Consider the following 24638-nt stretch of genomic DNA (forward strand, 5'->3'; position numbering starts at 1 on the left):
TGGTGGGGAAAAGAGCACACATCTCTCCGGGAAAGGGGTCTAAAATGCCAAAGGTGTAAAAAAAAAGTGCAGTCAGCACGGCATATCATAAAACGAGGAGTGGTTTAATTTCCCCAACTTTTTTTTTTTTTTGTGGTTTCGAGTTTGGGTTTCTTTCTTCCCCCTCTTCACCCAACTGTATAGCAGTATTAACAGAGCAGTTGAACTTGAAATTATGAAGTCAAAATATCTTAAACCGGCCGTCTTTATGACACTATCCTGTCAAATGAGTGATGCGAACTGAGTAACTCACACTCCTTTTGATTAACCATTTAAGAAAAAAACTCACTTGTTGCTTCTATACAAAATCAGCATGGCTTTAAGTCCATCAGTCCCTAGCTGAGACTGTGCCTATACGGTATCATCGTTTGCGACACACAGTGAAGATCCAGGCTATGATGCACTAAGTAACACACCGTGGTTGTGTCTCATATCTCATTTGATAGGCCTGCCTTGGAAGCATGTAGGCCCAAACGTGTGCAGGCATTTAAAGAAACAAACAGGCCATAGCAAAGGTCTTTTCCATGTTTACTTGAGAAAATTGGCTGTGCCGACGTGATTATCTGAAGTTGACGCAACATAGCCGCCTACTTATTTTGCAACGGGGCATTTAAATGCACGTCTTCCGAGTAGTAAAGTAATGTCAGCTTCAATTTATTTCAATTCCCTATTTCGTCCAAAATCGCAACTCTTGTTGCAGACATGTAACACAACACGCATTAAGACAGATGTGGGTGCGAGGGAGAGGGAGAGGGGGGGACCAGTATGACGCCGGCACACCGACCGGTTCGACAGCGATTTGTTTGCCGTGACGTGGTCGGCGGATAGATAACTCGCAGGACAGTAAAAGTAATCTATACGTACATATTTATATCCTTGGTTTGATCGTCAAAGTACTTGAGTAACGCCATGGAGTGTGAAGCAGAAGGCGGCCCGGGCGACAACCAGAACCAGAACCGAGTTTCCGTCGCTCACAGCAAACCCGGCCAAGAGCGTGAAAAACTCCTCGTCTTCAGAGTTTACAAGAGAAGATGGCTGGTTCTGCTGCTGCTGTGTCTGCTGAACTGCTCCAACTCAATGGTGAGTAGTACGGGGGACGCTGCCCGCCGTCGCCGGACCGTACGCCCCGCGAGAGGGTCTCGTACTTGGACTGTGGCGCCGGTCGCTTCGCAAAGCCAGCCAAGTCAACCCGGGAGCTGCTGGGATTCTAGCTGTTGTTCTTCTGTGTGCTTGTGCGGGTAGGGCGTTCTTAAATTAAGATGGGTATTTCACGCTGTGTAGTCGGGGGCTTTACGTATAGACGGGGGGGGGGGGACACACGACAGCAACAAAAAGTGGAAAATGTGCCTACAGCACGACCTGAGCAGTCCCGACCCCTTCCCTCCACTAATCTGTCATTACCTGCTCGTGCAGATAAACTCCCCTGGCCGCGTGTGCGGACGTCAAAAGACGCGTTCTTTGTTATGGGACCGCCTGCTCGCAGGTATTTGACATGCAGAGTAGGCTGTTTGCTTTGGCCTGACCTTTAGTCTTAATGGTAATCTCTTTGGCCACAGAATGGGGAAAACAAACCGGCAAACAACCGCTGAGAGAAGTCCTCTCTGTTAAAAGCTGTCGGGGTTTGGTCACGACATGCCGCCCAGTAGCACACAGAACCTGCCCAGAAAAGGCTCCAAAAGGTCCAATTACATGCAGTGAAACCAAACAGCAGTCACTGTGAAAAGATAAGCCAGGAGTCACAACCATGTCATACTTATTATGTGGCATCCCTTGACTGGATAATAAGTTTTATTATACTACAACTGCACTATACACATACTATTGTACCATACTGAGCAGGATACAATTGTAAACCATAAAAGACTCACTGGCAGTGAGTCTTTTGTACTTTACACAAGTAATTATGGCTACAAACAATATTTTATTGTATAGTCTTGTACTTTATAGAGTATTCAGTGCCATCCTGTTACAGAATAAAAGGGTCCACTTTTTGGGAAAAAACACTCACCCCTCTCAGTAGGCTGACATCAGCCCTGTAAATATATTGTAGATGGTGGTTGCCGGATTTAATGTCCTGAAGAAATTATGCCATGGCCTTAGCCCCACCATATCCCCTTTACACCTGCCAGAGGACCCATCCTCTCAAAGGAAACTGTTTATGTTCCAGTGAAACTCGGGCCAGAGGTGCTCAGCTGGTAGAGTCCTGTATGTTTGGCATACAGTGCCTTGCAAAGTATTCAACCGCCTTGGCAGTCATCACTAATTTCTGGATTATAAAAGATATTCACACATCTGTTCCTGAACAATATTATTTTTGTGAACCCATAAGCTGCAACAGCATGTTTCCAAAGCCAAGTTGTTTCACTGACTTTTTATAAATAAATTAAAAACTGAAATGTAGTGCTTGCATAAGTATTCAACCCATTGGGCTCCGAAAGCTCCAAGTTTACACAAATGACAAATTATTCCTAAAACAAACTTAGGTAAACACAATTAGACATAATTAGTGTGCACCTGTAAGATATTGACGTAACGGTTTCGTTTATGGGTAAAGAAAGCACTCTGTGTAAAGTGCATTAGCTGAACTCCATCAAAAAATGAAGACAAAGGAGCATAATACTGAAGTAAGAAACGAAGTGGTTAAAATGCAGAAGGTGGGAAAGGGATATAAAACAATGTCCAAGTGTTTGGATGTCCCACAGAACACTGTTGGATCCATTGTCAGAAAGTGGAAGCTGTATCACACCACCCAGATGCTTTGTAGGACAGGCCGTCCCTCAAAGCTAAGTGACCAAGCAAGACGTGGGCTGATGAGGAAAGCCACAGATAATCCTGCAGTCACGTTGTAGGAGCTCCAGAGTTCAGTGGCTGAAACTGGAGTAAATGTGCACGAGTCATCCATATCGCGGACTCTCCGTAAATCTGGCCTGTATGGGGGGGTGGCAAGAAAGAAGCCATTGCTCAAAACTATGCATATAAAAGCATGCTTGGAGTTTGCTACCAAGCACGAGAGAGACCCAGTTAGGGTGTGGGTAAAGGTTTTGTGGTCAAATTAGATGAAAGTTGAGTTTTTTGGCCAAAGCTCAAAGCGTTATGTGTGGCACAAACCTAAAACACTGCTCATGCCCTAAAAAACACCCTCCCAACAGTGAAGCATGTGGCGGCAGCATAATGCCATGGGGTTGCTTTTCATCTGCAGGCACTGGGAACCTTGTTCAAATTGAGGGAAGAATGCATGGAGCTACATACAGGGAAATATTGGAAGAAAACCTGTGTTGTCTGCCATAAAACTGAAGCTTGGGAGAAAGTCCACCTTCCAGCAGGACAATGATCCTAAGCACAAGGCTGAAGCAACAATGGCATGGCTCAGCAACAAAAAAGTGAACGTTTTGTAGTGGCCAAGTCAAGGTGCGCACCTCAACTCCATTGAAAATCTGTGGCACAGACTGAAAATTGCAGTCCAGAGGCACATTCCCACCAACGTGCAAGACCTGTACAAATTCTGCCTAGAAGAATGGGCAAAAATTACTCCAGAAGAATGTGCAAAGCTTGTACATACTTACCCCAAGAGAATCATGGCTGTTATTGCAGCAAAAGGGTACTCTACACAGTATTGATATGTGGGAGTTGAATACTTATGCAAGCACTATATTTTAGTTTTTAATGTACATTAAAAAAAAGTCAGCAAAACATAACTTATTTTGGCTGTGGGAACATGCTGTTAGAGCTTATGAGTTCACAAAAATAAGATTGTTCAGGAACAGATGTGTGAGTATCTTTTATCCATTCATCCATCCATTATCCAAGCCGCTTATCCTAATTAGGGTCGCGGATGCTGGAGCCTATCACAGCAGTCATTGGGTGGCAGGCATGGAAACACCCTGGACAGGCCACCAGTCCATCACAGGGCCGACACATTCACACCTAGGGACAATTTAGTATGGCCAATTCACCTGACCTACATGTCTTTGGGCTGTGTCTTTTATAATTCATAATTAGTGATGACTGTCAAGGGGATTGAATACTTTTGCAAGGCACCGTAAAAGCTAAATCGATAATTAGCCAATAGTATATATGAGAGAATGTGGCGTGGTGTCAAGACACATTGCGTTGTTGTTATTATTGATTGATATCATCTTGAAAATGGATATATGATTAACTTTTGAAAGACCGCACAATGCTGGAGATCTATGCATCCTACCGCACCTTTTTTCTTGCCATAAAAGCGTCAATTAAAATGCTAAAATGCTTGCAAAACCAAACATTTTAACAGCCCAGCCTATACGCCATGGTAAGGGGAATGCAATTCCTCTGTGGAGGATTATTGAAAGGTAGGGTAGGGCTGGGCAATATATATATTGATATTATATTGATATCGTGATATGAGACTAGCTATCATCTGGGATTTTGGATATTGCAATATTGTGACATGGCATGACTGTTGTCTTTTCCTGGTTTTAAAGGCTGCATTACAGTAAAGTGATGTGATTTTCTGAACTTACCAGACTGTTCTAGCTGTTCTATTATTTCCCTTAGGCATTACTGATGATTATCTATCAAAAATCTGATTGTTTAAATGTTTTGTGAAAGCACCAAAAGTCATCCTCACAATATCGTCACTGTATCGATATCGAGGTATTTGGTCCAAAATATCATGATAGTTGATTTTGTCCATATTGTCCAGCCCTACAGTAGGGATACATTATTTTGGCTTTCTCTAAAGGAGATCACTGTTAACCCAATTCCTTGGGTTTAGTGTCTTAAAAACCAACACTACACCCTCAGCTCCCCTCAGTTCCTTTCTGTAAGCAAGTAAAAAAAAGCTACCTGACCACCGGTCAAGTTGGTCATCCTCTCTCAACTTGCCACTTCTCAATAAATCTGACTGAACGAGCGTGCCTGTCCATGAGACAGGTTGAATGAAATAACACAAGCAGCCCAAGTTATTAAGTGTGCAGACCTATAAGTGAATGCTCGCCCCGTGCATGCAGGGGACTGAGGTGGCATTGTGCGCCTCACATCAGCTGACATGCTGTGATTCAACGTGGCGCATAAATTAGATTGTCTTGAACATCCACAAAAAGGGTGAATTGTTGCAGAGCCTCCTTTGTTGTCTCAGAGCTGAGTGACCGGCTCCTGTCCATTCAGTTGGCTACGCCTCTTTGTGGTAAACCTCAGTCTATTATTCCTGAAACACACTTTAATTGACGTTGTGCGTGTAGACATCCATATAGGAAGAGATTGCCCTAGTAAACTCTGGGTAAATCTTTTACGCTGTTGTTGGCCCTTGTTATTGGATACTTGCTGCCATAGGGAGAAGTTTCTTTCCCTTTGTGGGTTTGTATTGTTTTAACTGGCTGACCTGGAAGGTTGCCAGCTCACATTTCAAACTACCCCGGAGGAACAGAGTGGAAAAAAATAATGAGAAATGACTCCCTCTCCCAACAAAATCCACTGATACTGTGTCCTTGATCAAGGCCCATTTGTCTGACAACATATTGACTGACTCCTCAACATTTTTATGCCACTGAATTCCAAGACTGCAAAAACATTTTAAATGTTTGCTTAGCAGGGTGCTGTATAGCCAAATCAGTCAGTTTTGTGTATTAATGCATTAAATAATAACGTTTTTACTGTTGCTGCAATGGCGGGATAACTTGAACCAGTTACTGCGCAACACTCATCTAGCCATAGTTGAGTCTCAGCACTGATTTATCCCAATAGAGTGAGAGAGATTTCATTATTTGTTGCACAAACGATGTTGATCTTCTCTTTGACAGCTGTTTGCACTTCTAATACCATTGTCTATCACAGCATTTCTTAACCGCCCTCATCACCCAGGATGCATAAAAATCGCCCTATTGTAACCTGCATGGGAGCGAGGTGTGTGGACTGCTGGGTCATATGACAGCAGAATTGGCTTGCATGAGCGATAGGAACACTTCCTGTCTCACATGAGCTGACATGAGTCATTTCCTTCTTTGAAAAGGTGTGCAACTTTATCCCATGACACTATAAAACCAGCTTTAAATCTAAAGTTGAACCCTGCTTTGTAGCTTCACAGTTAAGTGTTGTTGTTACCAGATTTACTTTGATCAGAGAACATTTTCTTCTTAGCTTTTAGAGAGAGAGAGAGAGAGAGAGAGAGAGAGAGAGAGAGAGAGAGAGAGAGAGAGAGAGAGAGAGAGAGAGAGAGAGAGAGAGAGAGAGAGAGAGAGAGAGAGAGAGAGAGACCTGGGAGCAGAACAGATTCACCACAGTGTTCTGATGTTCACCGCTAACGTTTCAGGTAAAGGTGTGAAGGTAGTGCATAACTTAGGGAGGAAATTTCACTTATCCATCCGGCCATTACAGAGGGGCTGCCAGACCCATTTCTCTAACTCAGTTTCCATTTAGTAATTCCTCAATAAAAAGGAATTAAGAAAACGAAAGGCAAAACAGCACAAGAATACAGGATGCATTACACATACGCTGCAGCTGCTGCTTTTCTGAGATTTTGTCATCAGGTTTTAAGTATGGATGTTTCATGTTAGCCCACGTCTAAGCACCAGTACCATAAAGAGAAATAAACCTCAACAGCTGGACTTTTTTCTTTTTTGGTTCAGTAAAAGTTATAAAAGCAGCAGCTGGGATTTAAACTAATGCCAAACAAGCGTAGCATCTCGACACAGGTTACTGGTTAGACTTGGGATTTGTTTTAATGATACTTTAGTTAGCGTGTTTGAATCCCAGCTGAACTTTCAGCCTATGAGCAGGACCAAACAGGGCCAGAGGAACTTTGGCTACTGAGCTCAATAACAAACCGAACTTTTATAGACTTGTGTTTTATGTAATGTTTTCAGAGTGCTCATTTCTGTGTGTTTCTAGATTCAAATGATTTCTTCTTTTGAACGTTTCCAAATTTTAATCTCCTTTTAGCATGTCTTACCATTGTCTTACCACTGTCGTTCACATGGAGAGCGCTTTGTAAAACTCTCGTTGTAGAGAAGTATTTCAAAGTTATGATGATGGGAGGGATGCTATTACTATTATTATTATTATTATTATTATTACCAAAAATGCATCATAAGAAACCAAAAACAATCATGAAAGGTGCAAAATCAACCAGTTGTTCCTTGTTCTCATCATACTGGGTTTTTAGGGGGCTTAATTTTATAAGGATAAAAATGACATACAGAATAATCTCAGTCTGTTGCCCTTGTGTCTATTACTTAAGTATTTCATTTCGAGTAGGAGATCCTAAAGAATACGCCACAATATAATTATATCCGTAAAAAGGTGTCAAAGTAGTTATTAATTACTACTGTCAAATCAACATCTTATATGGGGTTTTGCCATGCCATATGGAGAACTCATCTGGTAAGACTTAAGTATTAATTTTTCTAAATAAGATTTTTCTACTTTGTTGATATCTGTGTGGAAATGCTTAAATGAAATATATACTCTTTTTTTTTTAAATGAAACTCTTGAACCTTTTCCCCCAGTTATGGTTGACTTTCGCTCCAGTAGCAGACCAGTCGGCCCAGTACCTGCAGGTTTCCCTGGACCAAATTAACTGGCTGTCTATGGTCTTCATGGTGGTAGCCATACCACTAAGCCTAGGAACCACCTGGATGTTGGACACCCTTGGGCTACGGATCACGGTATGAACACAGCTGTAAAAACTAAAGGGTTAGCCAGGGCCTCTCTGAAGAGCCAAATTGAACTAATGAGCACATTAGACTTCCTCTCTGAAGAGGGCCCATTCCTCTGTAATTTGTTCTGCAATGAAAATTCAGGAAATCTTCTTTAGATGGAATTTGAAGAGCCCAAAGGCAGAAACTGATTACTGGGAAAATATTGATTTAGGTCTGTGTGATATTGAAACTGAGCTGCTAACCAACAACTGTTTACAGAGAGAGAGAGAGAGAGAGAGAGAGAGAAAGAGAGAGCGAGAGAGAGAGAGAAGAGGCTGATATTACATGCATCAAACAAAACAAACTTGTTTCACTCATCTTTGTATTTACAGAAGAGTTTGTCCACCTTATTCAGTGTGATATAGACATTCATTATTTATATTTAATTATTTAATTCATACTGTCACAAGTATAAATTTGTTGTAAGTACTGAACTTTCCCTATTTTAAAGAAATGGGTGTCCGGGTGGCGTGGCAGTCTAGTCCGTCGCCTACCAACACGGGGACCGCCGGTTCAAATCCCCATGTTACCTCTGGCTTGGTCGGGCGTCCTTACAGACACATTTGGCCGTATCTGTGGGTGGGAAGCCGGATGTGGGTATGTTTCCTGGTCACTGCACTAACACCTCCTCTGGTTGGTTGGGGTGCCTGTTCGGGGGGGGGAACTGGGGGGAATAGTGTGATCCTCCCATGCGCTACGTCCCCCTGGCGAAACTCCTCACTGTCAGGTGAAAAGAAGCGGCTGGCAACTCCACGTGTATCGGAGGAAGCATGTGGTAGTCAGCAGCCCTCCCCGGTTCAGCAGAGGGGGTGGAGCAGCAACCGGGACAGCTTGGAAAAGTGGGGTAATTGACGAAGTACAATTGGGGAGAAAAAGGGGGGGAAATCCAAAAAAAGGGGGGGGTTTTAAAAAGGGACAAAAATTGTTGCTTATCAGAAAAAGATTCGTGGTTGTCTGTCTTGCAGTTATCACAAACTAGAGGTCATAGTTTACACACTGATTTTTTTTTTAAACTACGCATCACGATATGAGAATATTTTGGTTGAATTCAATCCAAATCCATCCAAATTGGGTGCATGTAGGTCTTAACTACTAAGATTACATTACCAGGCAAAAATAAAAAAATAGCCTAACAAGTTTACGGATTGACGCATAGCTTGTGACTCTAAAATATATCTACGCTATGAAATATGGATAGTGAGTTCATTTCAGTGGCTCCAGGGTCCAACAGGGATCCAGACAGCCACAACATACCAGGGCAAAAGCTGTATCATGTGGAAACGTCTTTCTGCTGGGTTATTATAGGATGGTGCTGTGGTGTAGTGGTTAGCACTATTTCCCCACAGTGAGGGCTCAGTCCCATCCCTCCCATGTGGAGTTTACATGTTCTCCTCTGTGTTTGTGTGGGTTTCCTCTCAAAGTCCAAAGTTCCTCGTTGTTTGGTATATTTGTGACCCTAAATTACCCATAAGTATGAGTGGCGTGCAAGAGATGTGGTGTCTGTGGGCCCTGTGGTGCATTCTGCCCAATTGCCTGCTCGGATTGGCTCCAGCACCCCTACTCTTTACCCTTGATGGTGTATAGTGTGAATTAATGTTTTGTTTTTATGGTCGACTCCATCTGTTTGTGATTCTTAACATCCTTTTGATATGTCTTTTTTTGGATGTCTATCGTTTACCCCTCTGCTCTCTGGAACCTGTTCAGCTGGTCTTGGGGTCCTGGGTCAACATGTTGGGAGCTCTGCTGCGCTTCATTGGGGCATCAGGGATTGTTCCTCAAGGCACCCGCTATCTGATTGTGATGTCAGGACAGACCGTGTGTGCCCTGGCCCAGCCCCTGGTCATCTTCGCCCCCACCAAACTGGCGGCACTCTGGTTCCCCGAGCACCAGCGTGCCACGGCTAACACCATTGCCTCCATGTGTGAGTGATTTAGCATTTATTACTGAAAAGAACAAGGTGTGATTATAGCAGTAGTGTCTGAAATGGTATTTTTTTGTCATGTCAAGGTATATTTGTGTGACACGTGATGTACAATCAAGGAAACTATGTGCTAGAAAAAAACAATTGAAACAAAAACAAATATGGTTGTGTGAACCAGCCTTTGTGTAAAATTGTGTATAATGACATGGAAGCACTTTCCCAGTCAGTTGCAAACTGACACACACACACACACACACACACAAATACATATGTGGCTACAACCTAGATAAAACCTAGTAATAGAGTTTTGAGAAGAGAACATTTTTAAGTCTGTATTGTTAAAGAATTCTCAGGTCCTCAGGCAGAATTGAGATTAAAACAGCCAAGAGTTGCTTCCCCATTCAATCTGAACTGTGGAAAATCCAAAACGTGTCTGGCTCCTATCTTGTGGATATGTATTGGAATTTTAGGCTGTATCAAGCTTTATAGAGAATCAGTGGGATATAGAAATCATCTTTACAGATATCATCATCATCAGCGGTCACTCGAAGCAAGTATGACTGTCCTCTCCGTTGGTTGTCTACTTGTGGGTCTTCAGATGGCTGTAGAGGCCGATCGGCAATCCACATACTTTGGTGCTCTGTGGACAGGGGAAAGTGGTGGTGATTAAGCCTTTTTCTCTCTCTCCTTGCGGTGCTGTCGCTTTCTCTCTGCGGCACAGTGAAGTTCCATTTCATGATGTGCAGCTCTTTCCTGCATTGAGTTCTTCCAGGAATGCCTATCCAGTGCAATGTGTTCCCAGTTGCTTGATGTGATGTTGAATTTCTTCAGACTGGTCTTGATATTGTCCTTGACACATTTCTTTTACCTGCTGGGAGCTCGCTGACCTTCCTTCAGCTGGGAGCATAGGATCTGTTTGGAGAGACATGTGTTGGACATGCGGATGACATGGCCTGTCCATCAGAGTTGGCACTGCATTATTGTAGGGGATGATGCAGGTGATGTTGGCTTCTTCCACAATGCTGATGTTGGTGCGTCTGTCCTTCCAGTTGATCCTCAGGGTCTTTCATAAGGATCTTTGGTGGTATTGTTCCAGGGTTCTCAGTTGCCTGCCGTAGGTGGTCCATGACTCTACTCCATACAGCAGGGTGGGGAGAACAACAGCTCTGTAGACCAGGAGTTTTGTTTGGGCCTTTAGGTCTCGGTCTTCAAAGATGCTTTTCCTGAGTCTGGCGTAAGCACCACTGGCACAACTCAGGCAATGGTTGACCTCAGAGTCGATGTCAGCTTTTGAGGAGAGAAGGCTACCGTGGTAGGGGAAGTGATTGATGTTTTCAAGAATTTTGTTGTCCACTTTTATGGCGAGTTGGGTAGATGGCTGGTTGGGTGGAGGTTTAAAGCTAGACCCAGGGCTCTTTATGCCTTGGCAAAGGCATTCGGAATGTCCTGGAGGTCTTCTTTGGAGTGTGCTGCAATGGCATTGTCGTCTGCATACTGAAGCTCCATGATGGTGGTGTTGCAGACTTTGCTCCTGGCCTTGAACCTATTAAGGTTGAAGAACCTGCCATCAGTTTTTATAGGATTGGGATCCCCCGTGGCAGCTCTTCGCCAATGAGGTGGAATATGGTGGCAATAAAGATGGCAAACAGGGTGGGTGTGATGATATATCCCTGTTTGACCCCTGTTTCCACAGTAAAGGGCTCTAACTCAGAGCTGCTGTTGCTGAGCACTGTGACTGACATGCCATCATGTAGAAGCCTCAATATTCTGATGTATTTGTCAGGGCAGCGATATCTTGATAGTATGCCCTACAGAGCCTGGCAGTGTACTGGGTCAAAGGCCTTTGTCAGGTCTATGAAAGCCATGTACAAAGGCTGCCTCTGTTCACAGCATTTTTTCTGGAGTTGGCGTGCTGTAAATATCATGTCTGCTGTACCTCTGGATGGGAGAAAGCCACACTGAGATTCTGGGAATGCTTCCTCAGCCAGTGGTATTAGTCGGTTTGCGAAGACGCGAGCGAGACTTTGCCTGTTGTTGACAGGAGTGAGATGCCTCTGTAGTTTCCACATTCCACCTTGTCCCCTTTCTTGAATATGGCCACTATCAGAGCATCCCTGAACTCAGAGGGAATTTATTTTTCCCAGACCTTGAGGAGGGGGGCGTGGACGTGGTACAGGAGCTCTGGTCTACCCTCCTTTAAGATCTCAGCTGGGATCCCATCTGGACCAGTGGCCTTGTTGTTCTTAAGGCTCCCGATGGCATCATGAACCTTTGTCATGGTTGGAGGTTCAGCTGTGCTGTTTCGGATGAGGAGTTCCTGGAAGTGCTCCTTCCGTCGAACGTTAATGGACTCATTGTCCTTCAACAACTCCTGCCTGTCCTTTGAGCGTAGGGGGTTTAAGCCACGGTTGCTTGGACCATAGACGGCCTTAGTAGCTCTGAAAAAGCCTCTGGTGTCACCCAAATCTGCCAGTCGCTGGATTTCCAGATTCTTTTCTGTCCACCAAGAGTTATGGATAATAATGAAGGTCGGTGCAACTGACATTTATGTGCCAACTGTTAAATTTACATAGATACCCAGAATCACAGTGAAAAGCATGCAGTGATTATTATGGTGTATCATACTGTGGCTTTTATACAACAGTTACCAATACTTGCATGTAAAAAAGCTTGTACATGTATTAGCATGGCAGCCAATTTCATCTTTCAATGTGGCCCCACCAGCATGGCAACTGATAAAGCACAGTGCTTATGTGTCACTATTTGTTTAGTCACAGTCCAAGAAACACAACAATATAATTTATAACAGCTGAGTAAGAAAATAAAATATTTCCTCTTTTATTTTATGATAAGGTATTGCTGGGGGGTTTTTTTTGTTTTTGTTTTTTAAGGCAGCACTCAAGATCATTATCAATTTTCATTGTCCAAACTAGCCATCAGCCACATATTAGTGAATACCAAGCGTGGCGGCTACGTTTATCAACAAACCTTCTTCATTCTTCGTTCAGAAGTCTTGGGCTATTTCAAAACTCGTGTTTGACTGGTGCAACACGTCAAGTGGCCAGTGAGTTTTATTGTTTTGATGTGGCTTTTGATTGTTGAAATGTATACTATTGTTTGTTCATTATTTTCAGTGGAATACAACCTCTTGCAAGTTCTGATTAGTGGTGGTGTGTTAGAAAGATGTGCTCAAGCAGAAACAAGGTCAGTTTCAGTGCAGAGCACCAACTGAAAATCTATACATTGTCTTGTTTGTGTCTTTACTCCAGATATTATCCAAAGATTCCTCCAGAAATAAGCAGAGCACAAAGGAATAGATTTGAACATGGGTGTCCTCGGGCCTCAAACAGACATCAGGCTCTGCTCAGTCATGAAACATCTGAACTTATCAGAAACATCTGAACTCATCAGAATCTTGTATCTGAATGTTAAACCAGGAATTTATTTTTTTCTCTTCATAGAGCAGATTTTCTTAGGTCTTAAAACAGCGATGTCACATGATACTTGCCTCCCTTTTACACCATCACTAACTTTTGAATAAAACATCGAAGGTTATAATGAGGAAGGGAAAGTAAAGATTGTGACGGTTCTAAACATAGGACAGACACCAGATCCAACTGTGTCTCAGACAAAATCTCTCACTTCCACTTTTTTTCTTATCCTTCATCAGCCAACCCCTTGGGAGTTCTGTTCGCCAACATCTTCTCACCTATGATTGCCAGCGGGTCATACAACAAAATCCCTTTCCTGGTGAGTTGAACTAGGAAATGTATGAGGCTGATGACAGTTACAGTGAGAATTTGGATTACTTCTGGTGTCAAACTTCTCTGTGATTATGAAGATATGTATTCAGTTGTTTTCCCAGTAAAACAGAGCAGCTGTAGCCTACCCTACAGATCACACATGTGAATGTGAGTACGAGGCTGCTGGTTTAATTCACACTGGTTTCACTTTAAAGCAGTGATGATCATACCGGTCAGCTCAAAGGAGTGATGATGTGAAGATGAATGATAAAGGAGAGTATAACTTAAAATTAGTTTGCATATGCATGCCTGGATTGCTAGAGATTTGGGGGGAAAAACATGTTTATGGTGACGTTACAATTGATTAAAAGAAAAATAATCACCTGGCCCACAACCAGAAGTGAATTAACAACAGCAGAGGGGCATTGTGGGATTGTGAAGTTGCTGAGTTGGGGCTGTGGCTCTGGCAACATTGCTTGCTAAAGATGACAAGCTGTCTTCAACTTAAAGTGCTATCTTTTACTGTATCACCTGTGTTTTGTCCTCCACTAGCTGCTTGTCTATGCAATTCTTGCGTCCATCATCTGTTTCCTAGCAACCACTGGGATCCGCAGCAGCGGTCCCCCAACACCGCCATCGGCTAGTGCCGAATCCTCCAGCTCTGAGCCCTTCCTACTCGGGATTAAACTGGTAAGAGACTAACACAAGGGTGGACTAACAGGCTGAATAACTAACTGACAGAGAGGCAGTGATAAACTCATGTATAAAAGCCTTTAAACAGGGAAAAGAACTGGTGAGACAAATAGATAAACAATCAGACAGTCAGTCAGCAACAGGAGTTCCTTTTTACAAGGAATGGAGTGGGTGGTGAAACAGACTGACAGGTAGACAGACAGGTAGAGAGCATTACAACTTTTCTTACTGTGTGTCACGTGACTCCTGCTGAGACTTCTTATACAGGGTCCTATATAAGCCCATGAAGCAAACAGACAGGCAGATAGACTGACAGATAAAAAAGACAGACATGTAGACTGACACCAGACAGCCCACACAAAGAACCTCACAGGAAACACCCAGCCTGAGAGGTGTGTGCACAAAACATCTGAGATATTCTGCCAAATAAAAATATCACATTGAAGCAACAGACAGTCCTGGAGATGCAGACGGTTTTGGGGCCCACTGTGGCTGCCTGCTGTGAAGGCGCCCCTGCCATTTGACAGTGTGACAGACCAAATCCCATCAACCGAGACTTGCTCGCAACATATAACCTGCATCCAACTTTACCCTGTACTCTCACTCACGCTTCCTCACATATTAATACAATTTTGAAACATCTTTCCCCCAGCCTGTATGGAAAAGGTGGGAGGTTATATGCCAGTGAAATTCCTATTCATCTTAAAATGAAACCAAAAACCCTTTTGGAGTTTCAGAGAGTTTCCAATGGCTGGTCTTTGGTCGAAACTCATCTTTCTCAATCATAAACTTAACTTTAAAGGTCAAAAACGCATGTTGTGAAAATAAGTTATTAACCCAGGGTTAGCAATTTGTCAAGGCAAACGTGCAAAGCAAAGACACACTACTTCACATTGACCTAGTATGTAGTTACATGTATTTGCTCATGGGAGCTGCCCAGTGCAACCACAGCCTTCTACTGTTGGCCACAGAGCTGCTCCACTGGAGCATGTGGGAGTTAAATCCCTTGTTTATGGTTTCTTTAGCCTCTTAAGGATCTGTCTAGATGAAAGGTACAAAAGTATGTTGTCTTGCAAACTCCAAAAGGCACATCATATCATTTAGCACAAAGTGTTAATTTTAAGACTCCAAATGGGCATTTTGGAGATTTGCCTATGCACATCCATAATAAAAAATAATGTAAAACGAATATTTTGGTGCAACATAATCAAAATTTGAAGGAGGTGCCTGGTAACTTATGGCAATAGCCCCTTTGAATAATAGGCCCAAAAGACAAAGCCAGAAGAATTTATTTTCACTCATATAACGATTTCTATTTTAGGTGGATATTAAATGTAATTTATACTATGATTTGAGCAGAGAAGTATGTATGAGTGGTGCAAGATATGTATGAGGGCAGTGTGACAGTAGTGAGGTGTGCGGTGGTTGGAATGACAGATGGGTTCAAGGTGGAGGTGGGATTACATCAAGGATTGGCTCTGAGCCCTTTCTTGTTTGCAATGGTGATGGACAGGTTGACAGACAAGATCAGGCAGGAGTCTCTGTGGACTATGATGTTCCCGGATGACATTGTGATCTGTAGTGAGAGTAGGGAGCAGGGAGTAGGGAGCAGGTATGCACTGGAGAGAAGAGGAATGACAGTCAGAAGGAACAAGACGGAATACATATGCATGAATGAGAGGGAAGACAGCAGAATGGTGAGGATGCCAGGAGTAGAGGTGACGAAGGTGTATGAGTTTAAATAAGTGGGGTCAGCTGTCCAAAGTAACAGGAAGTGCAGAAGAGAGGTGAAGAAGAGAGTGCAGGCAGGGTGGAGTGGGTGGAGGAGAGGGTCAGCAGTGATTTGTGACAGAAGGGTACCAGCAAGAGTTAAAGAGAAGGTCTACAAGGTGGTTTTGAGACCAGCTATGTTATATGGTTTGGAGACGGTGGCGCTGATGAAAAGACAGGAGGTGGAGCTGGAGCTGGAGGTGGCAGAGTTCAAGATGCTAAGATTTTCATTGGGAGTGACGAAGAAGGACAGGATTAGGAACGATTACATTTGAGGGACAGCTCAGGTTGGACAGTTTGGAGACAAAGCAAGAGAGGCAAGATTGAGATGGTTTGGACATGTGTGGAGGACAGATGCTGGGTATATTGGGAGAATGATGCTGAATATGAAGCTTCCAGGCAAGAGTAAAATACGATGGCCAAAGAGGATGTTGATGGATGTCGTGATGGAGGACATGCAGGTGGTTGGTGTGACAGAGGAAGCGGCAGAAGACAGCTAGAGATGGAAACGGATGATCCAGTGTGGCGACCCCTAATGGGAACAGACAAAAGTAGTAGTACTTATAGTATGATTTGAGCCTCGGCAGCTCCATTTCAGTAATACGTAGATTAAATCTTACTTAGATTAAATCCTTCAGAACAAAACTACAAAGGGTTACCTTTCTGGAGAGACCCTGACTATGTATTCAAAAGTGTCAAAGAGCTGCAGCGGTTTTAGTTTGGCCTTGGGCTCAGAAACCAAGAGGCATATTAAGCAGTACCTGTTGAGGGAGCGAGAGCATTTCTGACTAATTTTACCGATTCAGCATGGGTATTTTCCTATGCATTTATTCATTTTGCTTGGGGAAGGGAAGTCTACTTCTCATATCGTCTATTAGTTAAGACTTGGGAATCTGAACAGGCTTTAGAGTAAAACCATGGCATCCATACTATATAAGGAGCTAGTCACAAGCCCATTTCTTTAATAGACAAACAGGGTCTGTAACAAAACGTGTGTGTGTGTGTGTGTGTGTGTGTGTGTGTGTGTGTGTGTGTGTGTGTGTGTGTGTGTGTGATCTTGTATCCTCTGTAGTTACTGAAGAACAAGGCCTATATGATCCTGCTGCTGTGCTTCGGTTCGGGTATTGCAGTATTCACTTGCTTCTCCACCCTACTGGAACAGATCCTGTGTGTACGCGGCTACACCACAGTAAGTGCATAATAACGTTGATACCAAACCATAATTTGCCTTGAATTCTCAAAAAAAATTTCAATAAATTAAGGGGATGAGTTGTTGCCTCAAGTGAAGGGGTTCAAATATCTCAGGGTCTTGTTCACGAGTGAGGGTAGGATGGAGCGGGAGATTGACAGGCAGATTGGTGCAGCATCAGCAGTAATGCTGACGTTGTACCCGACCATTGTGGTGAAGAGGGAGCTGAGTTGGAAGGCAAAGCTCTCAATTTACCAGTTAATCTTCGTTCCAACCCTCACCTATGGTCATGAGCTTTGGGTAGTGACCGAAAGGGTGAGATCACGGATACAAGCAGCTGAAATGAGTTTCCTCCGTAGGGTGTCTGGGCTCAGCCTCAGAGATAGGGTGAGGAGCTTGGACATCCAGAGGGAGCTCAAAGTAGAGCCGCTGCTCCTTCGCTTCGAAAGGAGCCAGTTGAGGTGGTTCAGGCATCTGATTAGGATGCCTCCTGGGTGCCTTCCTTTGGAGGTTTTCTGGGCACGTCCAACTGGGAGGAGACCCCGAGGTACACCCAGAACTCGCTGGAGGGACTACATGTCCAATCTGGCCTGGGAACACCTCGGGATCCCCCAGGAGGAGCTGGAGGGCGTTGCTGGGGAGAGGGACGTGTAGAGTGCCCTACTTAGCTTGCTGCCACCGCGACCCGACCCCGGAGAAGCGGCTGATGATGAGATGAAATGAGACCAAACCATCATGCTATAGAGCAAGTGTGAGAATGCAGGGTTTGTGTGTCACAATTTCAGCTGCATTTCAGACACACAGAACACTGCTCGGTACTATGGCTGCTAATGGATTGTTATCTTTACGACATATCTATATATAGAGTTGAAAATTGTGATTGTTTCCCTTTTAACATATCCTCATCTTGTGGCAGGACTTTGCTGGCTTGTGTGGTGCTCTCTTCATCATCTTTGGTGTCGTGGGGGCCGGCATCCTGGGTCTGTATGTCGACAAGACCAAAAAGTTTATTGAAGCCACCAAGGTCAATATGAGCTTCAGCGCTCTGGCATGCATCGCCTTCTCATTGGTGAGAACGAGGGTTGGGGTTGAATAGATTAAGAGGAGCAAGAGAAGTCCACTACTCATATAGTGTATTGGTTTTCTTGGAAATCTGAAAAGGCTTTAGAGCAAAACCATGGCATCCATAGTATATAAGGAAGGTAAGCACTTCTTACCTGGTAAAATAAGAGAAAAAGGGGCCCTGTGAAAAATACAATTAAAGGGGTTAATGTAAACCGTTTCTTCAACATTGATTGTGGCACTTTCAGGTAATGTACCTACTAACAATGTGTAACAGAATAACAACCAAAACTGAGAAGTGCGTTCATTGTATATCAGAGAGTACTAGGGCTGAACTTTTACACAAAGTACATTCCTTTGACTCTTTACCTTCTCACTTATAGCATTTAGTTGGACACAATGGGCTTGGCACAATGGTTAATAATAAATCCATCCATCCATCCATTATCCGAACTGCTTATCCTGCTCTCAGGGTCATGGGGATGCTGGAGCCTATCCAGCAGTCATTGGGCCACAGGCAGGGAGACACCCTGGACAGGCCGCCAGATCAACAATTAATTATTTCATATAAAATAATCAATGCTTGTCCCATCTCAAATGTCACAGTGCATGTGTACTACAGTGCCTTGCAAAAGTATTCAGCCCCCTTGACAGTCAACACAATTTCTGGACTATAAAAGATACTCACACATCTGTTCTTGAACAATATTATTTTTGTAAACTCATAAGCATTAACAGCATGTTCCCAAAGCCGAATTAAGTTATGTTTTGCTGACTTTTTATCAATAGATTTAAAACTAAAATATAGTGCTTGCATAAGTATTCAACCCCTTGGGCTCTGAAAGCTCCAAGTTTACACAAGTGACAAATTATTTCTAAAACAAACTCAGGTAAACACAATTGGACATAATTAGTGTGCACCTGTAAGATATTAACGTAATGGTCTCGTTTATGGGTATAGAAAGCAGTGGCAGCTGGCCAGTACGCGATATTATGAACCCTACATAGGCCTCGCCAAAATCCCGTTTCTGGCTTTGTCACGTGTGCGCCACCGTAGCAACGCGAAAATATGTTGTTATGGGGTTAGCGCTCATCAAGGAAACGCTGTACACCCACAATTTAACCTGTCTAAGTTATCCACAATCAACATTAACGTTTTTAACTCAATCTTTGCTTGCTCCACGTTTGAGCATAGGATACTTCACCCCTTATCATGACTACAAACAAAACGAGCTCCTATATTGTAGTAATATGACTTTTACATTTATACACAGGTAACAACTTACTGATCAGCTTTCTTAAATGTGAGAAAGTCTATTTATTAGATATATGTTCATGTTCAGACAACTAACGTTACTTACCTCCGTTCTGTTGTTGACAGCCAGCAGTCCAAAATTACAAAAGCAGCCAGCTGTCCAAAATTGCGAAAAATACAAAATTACAAAATTGAAGGTAGCTAACGTTAGCTTTGCTTCGCACCGAGTTGATAGTTGATTGTTTCCTTAGCAACGCAGCGGAAATCCGGCGTCCGTTCGCGAGATTTGGGACAGGGTACGGGATTTTGGCGAGGGCTATGTAGGGTTCATAATATCGCGGCCAGTACAGGGTACTGGGGCGCCACCCCCTTCAGACATCAAGAGATGAAAATCTACTTAAAAATGTTAAATATAATTTAGTTGTATAATGCAAATAATTACAAAATAAAAGTATTTTTCAGTCTGTGAGCGCCTGTCAGCAGCCATTCAATATTGGTTCCAAATGGTATTTGGTTGATTTCTGTCTGAATACATACACATCCTGGATGAGGGGCGCTGGCCAAATGATACCTTATGTAAGCCCTCAAACTTTTGGCGAGCAGGTGACCTGAGGCTGCTGTCTAATTAGTTTCTTCAGATTTTCCATGGGGCGCAGTTCTGTGTGCCCCAGACACCCCCCCCCCCTTTATTGGCAGCCAATTGGTAATTGTTTTAATGTTTTTTGATCTAATGTGATTGGACAGTTGTCACGACTGTCAATCATGTTCACACCCACCACGACGCCTCATCTCGACTGTCAATCATCCACCGTCTACGAACCCTGATAAAATCTATAGGCTACATTGTTCTTCTGAATAGCTCTGTGGCTGTGTGGACATTAAAGCAGCTGTCAGGTGTGCTGCGCCAAGGTAAATTGTGCCCCCCCCCCAAAAAAAAACGTTTTTTAGCACCAGCCGCCACTTATAAAAAGCACTCTGTGTAAAGTTCATTAGCCGGGTGTGAACTCCATCAGAAAATGAAGACAAAGGAGCATAATACTGAAGTAAGAAACGAAGTGGTTAAAATGCAGAAGGTGGGAAAAGGATATAAAACAATGTCCAAGTGTTTGGATGTCCCACAGAACACTGTTGGATCCATTGTCAGAAAGTGGAAGCTGTATCACACCACCCAGATGCTTTGTAGGACAGGCCGTCCCTCAAAGCTAAGTGACCAAGCAAGACGTGGTCAGGTGAGGAAAGCCACAGATGATCCTGCAGTCACGTTGTAGGAGCTCCAGAGTTCAGTGGCTGAAACTGGAGTAAATGTGCATGAGTTGACCATATCGCGGGCTCTCCATAAATCTGGTCTGTATGGGGGGGGCAAGAAAGAAGCTGTTGCTCAAAACTATGCATATAAAAGCATGCTTGGAGTTTGCTACCAAGCATGAGAGAGATCCAGTTACGATGTGGGTAAAGGTTTTGTGGTCAAATGAGATGAAAGTTGAGTTTTTTGGCCGAAACTCAAAAAGTTTTATGTGTGGCGCAAATCTAGTACTGCTCATGCCCCAAAAAATACCCTCCCTACTGTGAAGCATGGTGGTGGCAGCATAATGCTATGGGGTTGCTTTTCATCTGTCAGCACTAGGAACCTTGTTCAAATTGAGGGAAGAATGGATGGAGCTACATACAGGGAAATATTGGAAGAAAACCTGTGTAGTCTGCCATAAAACTGAAGCTTGGGAGAAGGTCCACCTTCCAGCAGGACTGTGATCCTAAGCACAAGGCTGAAGCAACAATGGCATGGCTCAGCAACAAAAAGGTGAATGTTTTTGAGTGGCCAAATTAAAGTCCGGACCTCAACCCCATTGAAAATCTGTGACACAAACTGAAAATCGCAGTCCAGCGGCGCCATCCCATCAATCTGCAAGACCTGTACAAAGTCTGCCAAGAAGAATGGACAAAAATTACTCCAGAAGAATGTGCAAAGCTTGTACATACTTACCCCAAGAGAATCATGGCTGTTACGGCAGCAAAATGGTACTCTACAAAGTCTTTATATGTGGGGGTTGAATACTTATGCATGCGCTATATTTTAGTTTTTAATTTATTTTTAAAAATGTCAGCGAAACATAACTTATTTTGGCTTTGGGAACATGCTGTTAGAGCTTATGAGTTCACAACAATAATATTGTCCAGGAACTGATGTGTGAGTATCTTTTATAATCCAGAAATTAGTGATGACTGTCAAGGGGGTTGAATACTTTTGCAAGTCACTGTATAACGTAAGGAAGACGAGACAGAAAGTTTCAGGAGTCATTCTTAAGATTGCAAGTATGCATGTGGTAAACCCCTGTAAGCTGCACATGAAAGTGTGCCCCCCCCACCCCGCACATTCACTACATTCAGGGTCGCAGGTTGGCCTGGTGGTTGGTGATGTCGGTGGTTACCTGGTTGGCCTTGTAGTTAGTAATGTTGTCCCCTAGTTTTAGATAAGTTTGCAAGATATTTAACCCCTACATGCTCTGTGTGTGGCACCAGCTGGCTTACCACATCATCAAACCAGGAAAAGAAAAATATTTCCCCTTTGAGGAAGTAATGAAGGATATCACATATAAAGAATCTGAATCAGGGGTTAAACTCTACATACTGTGAATGACCCAGGCAAGTTTAAATGGTCATGTTCGATGTAAGAAGAGCTGTACATTGCATCATGTGGACACCTTGTGAAGAGCCGCTGCTCCTGTGTGTGCTCTCCCTTCTGTCAGGTCTCTCAGATGCGAGGGCAGAAAGCTGCTGTGGCCGTCGTCTGCTCTCTCTTTGGCTTTTTCGGGTTCTCCATTTATCCCATAGCCATGGAGCTTTCTGTCGAGTGTTCCTATCCTGTGGGAGAGGCAACGTCGGCCGGACTCATCTTCATTTCAGGGTATCACCATCTCAGTATGATAGTATATGCTCACTGTGTAGTACAGAGAATCAGGAACATTTTATTTTATTTCTAGGAAATATAAGAGCTGTAATTACCCAGACTGGAAACACACAGCCCTTTTTTGTTATAGTTGTTAAATATGTGGAATTTTAAATCTATGAAGCGCTAAAACTAAACATGGTTTAAATGTAGAAAATGATAAATCTGAGACTTCCTGTTCACGTCATTCATGACTCTTTCCGTGTGGCTTTCTTGTGTCTCCCAGACAGATTCAGTCTGTGTTATACATAATCCTCGTTCAGACACTGACCAAACCAATAACCGACGTACCTTTCTCCACCTGTTCGACAGCAGACTTGAGTTGGAGGGGTAGGTAGCCTAATCTAACTATACCATAACCTATACTTTTACCAATACAACCCGTCCACTGTAATTATATGTACAATTTTAGCACGAGTGGCCTCAGTGGGATTGGAGCCCATAAGCCTGGCAATTTTCAAGCCAAGCTACACAAAGAATAGACCCCCTTACCCCTGTGGTAGTGTTATGCTGTACCAGTTGAGCTGCACAAAGAACAGAAATCCTAACCAGGGTAGTTTCAGTGCAATATGGCCCCACTAATGCCCCAGATGGATTAGAAAGCTCAGCCCAGCAGATTTTTGTCATGTGCTCACCCACTGAGCCACACATAACGTCAACACTGCACTTATAGCCAGAGGAGCATTTGTGGAGGTCTGGTGGGATTCGTATCCATTTTCTTAAAGCACACAAAGGCCACAGTTTACCTGAACGCTGCAGACAGAAGGAACAAAATCATTTTCTCTTGTAGTATCTCATCTCTTCCTGTTCATAATCAAACTGCACCCTGCTTACTCTCGTACCGCTGTCATATTGCAAACAAAACATCTGCATGATGCCAACGCCTCTGGCAGGGTGGTAATTTCAGTGGATTTTTGATTACAAAATGAGACAACAGAATCATATATTACTGAGATATTTCCACCAGTTAATATACTGACACTTTCACAAAACAAAAGGCAGGAGAATATGAAAATAAAATGATTATATAAGCCATGAAAGATGTTAATCCTCAACAAAATCTTGACAAGTCTTTTTTTTTTTACATCCCCCCCTTTTTCTCCCCAATTGTGCTTGGCCAATTACCCCACTCTTCTGAGCTGTCACGGTCGCTGCTCCACCCCCTCTGCCGATCCGGGGAGGGCTGCAGACTACCACATGCCTCCTCTGATACATGTGGAGTCGCCAGCTGCTTCTTTTCACCTGACAGTGAGGAGTTTCGCCAGGGGCACGTATTGCATGGGAGGATCATGCTATTCCCCCCCAGTTCCCCCACCCTCCTGAACAAGCGCCCCGACCGACCAGAGGAGGCACTAGTGCAGCGACCAGGACACATACCCACATCCAGCTTCCCACCTGCAGACACGGTCAATTGTGTCTGTAGGGACGCCCGACCAAGCTGGAGGTAACAAGGGGATTCGAACAGACAATCCCCATGTTGGTAGGCAACAGAATAGACCACCACGCCACCCCGATGCCCAAGACAACAGTCTTGATCTTGATAAATATTTGACTTTTACAGACAGCAATATGTAACGAGTTTCATTCGAAAGGAATATTAAGTTTCACAGGTGGATTTTGCTTGTTTGGGATGTACCGAGCCACCATGCCGTGTTTAGCTTTCGAACCTTTGGAGTACCTGAAAATGGAACCTCAGCCTTTCTTTCTGCTCTCTAAACATATCTATATTTATTTATAGGGAGTGTGTATGTGTGTAGGTGGGTATTATCATTACTTTTCGACAGAAGCATAGGCTATAATGCTAATTCTAGAAAGCTGGAGGTGGTTGGCCATTAAATTGCCACTCTCTCTTCCCTAATCCTTTGTTGTGATCCTGTGTAGGACTGACTAAAGGATTTATCCTGTTCTTATCTACACATACACACACACACACAACACATACAATGGTGCCTAGGCTAGTTCGCTTAAGTCACTGTGTGTGTGTGTGTGTGTGTGTGTGTGTGTGTGTGTGTGTGTGTGTGTGTGTGTGTGTGTGTGTGTTCATTGCAGTGTCTGTGCTGGTGATGGCGGGCCTGTGCAGTGTGTTCACCTGTGGCTTCAATATTCTCTTTAGTACGACGTACAAGCGACTGGAGGCGGAGGCTGAAGCCACCCAGGGGACCAAACAAACCAACGGGCTATCCATTAGGGACTGTTCGCCTGGCACAGAGGCACAGTACCAGGAAAGGGAACACAATGAGGGAAACAGCCCTCAGGTTTCATTGTCAGCTTGACATTGTCAACTTAGCAAACCAGCCGGTGGAATTCCCCTTGACCCAGAGAAGAAAATTTGTCCCCAATATTTTT

At 43.6% G+C, this 24638-nt stretch overlaps 1 protein-coding gene across 1 annotated transcript; it reads left to right on the top strand.

Moving 5' to 3' along the window:
* Window positions 1-850: 850 nt before the first annotated feature.
* Window positions 851-24638, top strand: slc49a3 (solute carrier family 49 member 3). The gene is made up of 10 exons (XM_056286636.1): window positions 851-1119; window positions 7524-7682; window positions 9420-9636; window positions 13307-13386; window positions 13932-14069; window positions 16915-17031; window positions 17948-18100; window positions 22093-22250; window positions 22519-22622; window positions 24342-24638. Exons 1-10 carry the CDS (start codon window positions 949-951, stop codon window positions 24563-24565), a joined length of 1521 nt encoding a protein of 506 aa, XP_056142611.1. The 5' UTR covers window positions 851-948; the 3' UTR covers window positions 24566-24638.

The sequence above is a fragment of the Lampris incognitus genome, chromosome 1 (assembly GCF_029633865.1).
Source record: "Lampris incognitus isolate fLamInc1 chromosome 1, fLamInc1.hap2, whole genome shotgun sequence".
Taxonomy (NCBI): domain Eukaryota; kingdom Metazoa; phylum Chordata; class Actinopteri; order Lampriformes; family Lampridae; genus Lampris; species Lampris incognitus.